Below are 5685 nucleotides of genomic sequence, written 5' to 3' on the forward strand. Positions count from 1 at the left end.
GCTCTCCCCACACACGGGAGCCCAGACGCCGAGCCGGGCCGGCTGCGGGGGGCGTCGGCCGGTGTGCTGAGGGTCCCGCAGGTGTCCCTGGGGCCCTGCCAACCCCAGCCAAGTCTCAGCTGCCCCCCGTCCTCCTGGGCCCACCCCGTGCCCTCGGCTGGCCATGGGGAGGGAGGTGTCCACTTTGAGCCCCACCCTGCTCTGGACGCTTCACACAGTGTCATCTTCCATCCTCATTTGTCCCCATTTCAGAGATGGGGAAGATGAAGCCCAGAGAGGTCACAGGACCTGCCCAAGCTCACACGGCAAGGTCAACCTGGGCGTGCTCGACTTCCTGCCCGGCAGCCACTGCCCCCACCCTGCTAGGCGTCCCCAGTCTGGCCCCAGCCAGGGTCCTCGGTGCGGTCCAACGGCGAGATTACGGCCACTTCAGGAAAGACAGTAGATTGTATAGTTACCCAGAGCAGGGCAGAGGCCCAAACTATACAACCTACTACCTCACCCCAAAGGACCATCCGTCTGATGCAGGGACGGGCTTCGTGGCATCAAGAGGCACCTCCCGGAGGGGCAGGAGCACTGCAGGGAACGGGGTGAGGGGTGGGGGGCTCCGGGACAGCCGGCGGGAGAAAGCCACCAACCAGAGAGGAAGAAAGGGAGGAGAGACGGAGGGAGGGAAGGACCAGCACCTCAGTGTGGCGCTGGGGAAGCTGTACAGGGGACCGGTCAGTCCCATCTGGACGGGAGTGGCCACCGTGTTGCCAAGGGGCATCTCCTGCAATGGCCACGCTGGAAGGCTGTCATCTGTGAGGAGGCAACGTGCGTCAATAAGGGCCCATGCCCTCCCGGCCGCCCGGCGTCTGAGCACAGCCGAGAAGCCCACCTCCGTCCACCTGGAACAGCCCAAGGCTCCTCCAGGCCACGGCCGGTCATGGGGAGGCTACAGAAAACCGTTCAAGGTCACAGCTTCACAAGCACGGGGTGGGCGGATGTAGCGTGTCGCCTGGGGGCCGTGCTGGAAGGCGGCAGGAAGCGGGGAGACATGGCCGCGGGCGGAGGGCACAGCCCGGGCAAAGGCTTGGCAGTGGGGCCATCAGATGTCCATCTGAGGACCCCCACGCCTGATGCTGGGACCGGGATGAATGGGAGGGGCACGGCTCTGAGCTCCCAAATCTTCCAGAGCAGAGACGGCAGGAGAGGTGTGTGGTGGGGCCCGAGGTCGCCCCTGCCAGCCTGTGAGTCACCGGGCGTCACCCAGGCCACGGCGGGGGCCCGCAGGCTCCCCGGCCAGCTTCCCGCAGGACTAGGTGAGGCCTCCCTCGGGCTCTGGCAGGGACGGGTAGGGCAGGGGCAGGTGGTGGGGGGGGGGGGCCTTGCAGGGTGGACTCCGCCTGGGCCCAGAGCCCTGCCCAAACGCCCACTCACCGTGAGGAAGGCCGTCTCGGACGGAAGCCGCCATCTGGGCACCACTTCTCGGCCTGTTCGGGATTTAGAGAGAAACAAGCGTCAGGTGTGGGACAAACATGCCGGCGGGGTGCGGCCTCCCTGGGCACCCGCCGACCGTGTCCTGCCTTCCAGTGCGGCCTCTCGCCAAGGACAAGCTCCCTACAAGGGCCTGGGGAGAACGGCCTCCATGGCCGGACGATGCTGGGGGTCAGACACAACCAACACCCAGGCCTTGTCCTGAAAGGTCAAGACCACCAACGTTCGCCAGGTGGGTTAGGAGGACCGAGGAGGGAGGAGCCGAGGTCCCCGCTCCACAGCGCAGGCTGCAGCTGCACTGGGGCCCCCGCCCTGTGACAAGCAAGGCCTGGGCTCCTCCCAAGAGCAGAAACCCCGAGGAAGGGGCTCCTCCCAGGCTGGCCTGAGGCCTCAGCCACGAAGTGCTCCGTGGATCCCGATCTCTCCAGTTCTGGCCCTTTCTGGCCAGGGGACCGTCCAGAACTGGCCTGAGGGAGGGACGCCATCAGAACACATCCTCAAAAGAGAACTACCCAGGGCAGGCCTCCTCTGACCCCCCACCCCCACCCCTGGCCCATCTGTCTCCGTCCCTGCGTGTTCTCTGCCAGGGACGACAGCCCGTGGTTCCTGCCTCTTGCTCCCGAGGGCCCCATCCCCCGTCCCCGGGGGTCTCTCTCACTGCCCATCAGGAAGCCTCGGGAGGCCCCCAAGGGGAACGCCGGCCCTGGGACCAGCTGTGCCCACGTCTGCGAGATGCGGCCCTGTGGCAGGTGACACTGCGGCTGGAAGAGGTGCCCGCAGAGAAGGCGGGCACTCCACCCTCCCGGGTGCCTGGGGCGCCCTTCCTGCAGCTCAGCAGCCTGCTTCAAATTCCTCCAGGTGCCCAGGTGGGAGGCAGGTGTCTGACCCCCAGCAGGGGCTCCGCTCCGGCTTTGCCCTTAGCAAAAGAGAGCTTGCACAAAACGCGGCTTCAACCAACAAGGCCAGGTAGGGGTTTTTTGGGGGGTCAGGAGTAGGATTTACATTTCCGGTCTGTGATGGGTTTCTGAGCCGGTGGGGGAAAGCCCCCGACTTGGGAGGGGAAGGTCCGCCGGGCCCACCTGCCCACAGTCCCAGGATCACCGGGGCCCTTGGCCTGGGGGGAAATCCTGAGCCAGAGCAGAGGGACCCTTCCGGGCCAGCCCGGAGGAGGGCTGGCGGCAGGGACAGGCAGCGCCCTGTGAAAGGGGCTCCCAGAGCAGGGCTGCGTTGGGGAGAGCGGTTGGCGGTGGCCTCGCCAGCTACTTGCCTTGCCCCAGTCCCGCGGCGTCGGCCCGTGGGCAGGGCGCTGGGCAGGCCCGGGTGGGAGTGGCCGGGCGGGCCGGCCGGGGACAGGTGTGGGAGGCCTTGGTAGGCAGGTGGCCCTTTCAGGGCCGGGCGGATGTCTGGAGCAAGTGAGGCAGACAGACGATGTCACCCCGCAGTCACCTCGGGCTTGGCTCGGGGCCACCGAGGGCTGGGAGCCCCCCACGGCTGCCCCCCCCATTGCCACCCCGATTAGGTTTCTCCCCATAAAGCGGCCAGTGTTTCTGCTCGGCAGGCCGTGCCAACAATGGAGTCTGGGAAAAAGATGTGGGGGTGGCATCCGGGGGCCCGGGCTGCGGGGGCGAGGGGGTGGGCGGCGGGTCTCTCCCTGCAAACACGGCCCGTGAAGTTCAGGAGACGTGTACCAGGTGGTCTGACTGGCGCGGGCCAGGCCGGGGCCGTGTGCCCACTGTGGGCCTGGCATGGCCAGGAAGCAGGGAGGCTGGCCAGACCCCCGCCCCGCACACAATTTACGGGGTGCCGGAACTCAGCAATGAGGACAAATCATTTTAAGGCAGAATTCTGAAAAATGAGCACAGAAATACCCATGCTGTAAAAACCTCAAACCTGAAAGCAGAGCGGACCCAGGTCGCTGACTTCCCAGCTCCGGGGGTACCAGCCCCAGCGGCCTCCCTGCCCCCAAAGGCACATCTGGGGGCAGGGGCAGCAAAACCAGACGCAGAATCCGAACTTCCCTGACCCCAGGCCCCTTCCACGGCCCCGCAGAACCTCTAGAAGGCACGGGCCACGCAGGTGGGGGTGCCTCCAGACAGAGCCCCTGGCCCACCCCCTTCCTGTCTCGGGGTCCCTGCTCCAGCCCCTTGCTTTCCTCTCCCCAGAGGCCTCGGTGCTGGCGCAGTGGAGGTGGCCAGGTCTGGGGGATGACTGCTCCCCAGGGCAGGGGCCTGGCCTGCTGTGACGTCCTGAGGCTAGAGAAGGGCCAGGCACACAGAGGGGGCTGAACTGTCACTATCGAAAGACACGGGAGTTTGGTAGTCCCCGAAAGTCCCGCCTGGGAAGCCCAGGGGCTGGCTGGCTCGGCCCATGGGCAGGTGGGTGGAGGGGACAGCTGGCCCCGAGGTCCACCGGGTCAAGGTTTGGACCCCTGCTCTGGCTCCACCCAGCCGCGAGCCTTGGGCAAGTCGGCCCCGCTGGCCTGAGCTGCCTGCTCTGTAGAGCAGAACAAGGGCGCCGGGGTTGTCAGAAGGAAGGTCAAGGTGCTTCTGTGCCCCAGGAGAGGCTGTTCTTCGGTCCGGCGTTCACCAAGACCCCAAAGGGAAAAGCAAGAGCGCAGAGCCCTCTCTGGTCCCGTGGGTGCCTGCGTCTGGTGTTAACCGTTAGGCAACGGTGTCAACCTCAAAGGCGCACGCTGACTTGAAACGTTCTCCGTCCAGGCTACCGTCAGGGTCACAAGGTGAGGCCCCGGGCTCAGGGAGGGGACGGGGCGCGCCCACACCATTAGGAAGGCCCAGCACAAAGCCCCGCTCTGCAGCAGCACCCCCTGGAGGCCATCCCCTCCGACAAGGTCACTGTGATGGGGGGGAGGGAGCTCCCTGCTCGTCCAGGAGGCTCTGGCCTGGCGTGTAGCCACCATCCTGTCCGGCAGGCTTTCCCCAGAGGGAGTAAGCCTCGCTTCACGGTGACGGAATGTTCTCTCTGGGAACCGCAAGGACAGCGCGTCTGGGAAAGGCCCGGGGCAGCGCCCGGCAACCTTCCCGGCCTGAAGGCCTCGGCTGGGCCGCAGGGTCTGGGGAAGGCCTCTCGAAGCTCGGAGGCCCGACCCTGTTCACACGTGCTTTCTATTCCCGGACAGCGGAGCTGACCATCGGCCATGCCGAGGACACAGGTGACAGGTCAGGGCTTGTGCCCCGGGGCCGCCCACGCTGCCCGAGAAACAGCATCAGCCCCTTTACAACGCACTGCTCTCAAGGCCGCTCCTGCTCCTTTATGAGGACATTTCCACGACCTTCTGGGAGGTGCCCTGCCTTTGAGGACCTCACGGCCAGACCCCGAGGGCAGGCACGGACAATGGCACCCGCCAAGGCCGGCGGGGCACCACGGTGTCTGCCCTGTCGCGCTCCCAGGCCCTGCGGCCAAGACTCCCCGGAGGCCACGCGGCCTGCTTCTCGCACGACGGCCTCCCCTCTGGGCCGCCGGCGCTGTCAGAGGAGCAAGTGCGTTCACACCGTGCACAGAATGAGAGCAGGAGGCGCCGGAGGAGGCCAGAGGCTCGCTGAAGAGGAGGGGGATGCCTGATGGCACCCAGCTCTGGAAAATGCCCTTCAGGGTAGCTGAAGTCTAGGGCAAGCGGGTCCCATGGAAGAGAGGACGGCGTAGGGGCAACGGGCCGGGCCCCACCGGGCACTGAAGGATCTCAGCCGGCCCAGCCAGGGAGTCCAGAAGCTTCTCAGACAACTAAGGGGATGGGGTGGCTCCTGCAGGGTCTCCCCAGTGCGGCCCTGGTCACTGTGGGTCCAGGGAGCCCGTCCCCACCCACTCGGGCGAGCCTCATTTCTAGAACCGTCCGTGCCGGCCCCGGGGCTGCCCGGGACTCCCTCCAGGAGCATGGCTTTAATTACAGCTCCTCTGGGCTCCGGTCTGCAGCACCTCCGTCCGCTTGTCGGTGGAGGCCGGGGGGCGGCGAGGGGGCCGCCGGGTGAAGGGCCGGGGTTCCTGGACGGCCTTGCCAAGATGCGGGCTGTTGCCAAGCCCAGGGCAGCCGCGGCCAAGGCCGGGTTGGGGCGGGGGCTGCTGCTGGGCTCCGTCCAGGCCACTCGGGGCAGGCGGGCGGCGGCGGCCTCCTCCCTCCTCCCCTGCCGGCCGCCCGCCCGCCTCACACACAAAATGGCGGAGGGCCGTGGCGGCCATTTTGTGGAGCCCCCG

The 5685-nt window shown here is 67.1% G+C and overlaps 1 protein-coding gene across 1 annotated transcript in view; it reads right to left on the reverse strand.

The window, feature by feature from the left end:
- Positions 1–6: 6 nt before the first annotated feature.
- Positions 7–5685, reverse strand: part of LOC115304751 — a 36004-nt gene continuing 30325 nt past the window's right edge. Inside the window, exons 5-6 of the mRNA XM_029955021.1 lie at positions 1423–1475; positions 7–801 (exon numbers count right to left, since the gene is read on the reverse strand). Of these exons, the coding sequence (XP_029810881.1) occupies positions 494–801; positions 1423–1475 (361 nt within the window). The 3' untranslated portion in view covers positions 7–493. The remainder of the gene's footprint in view (positions 802–1422; positions 1476–5685) is intronic.

The sequence above is a fragment of the Suricata suricatta genome, chromosome 10 (genome assembly GCF_006229205.1).
Source record: "Suricata suricatta isolate VVHF042 chromosome 10, meerkat_22Aug2017_6uvM2_HiC, whole genome shotgun sequence".
NCBI lineage: Eukaryota > Metazoa > Chordata > Mammalia > Carnivora > Herpestidae > Suricata > Suricata suricatta.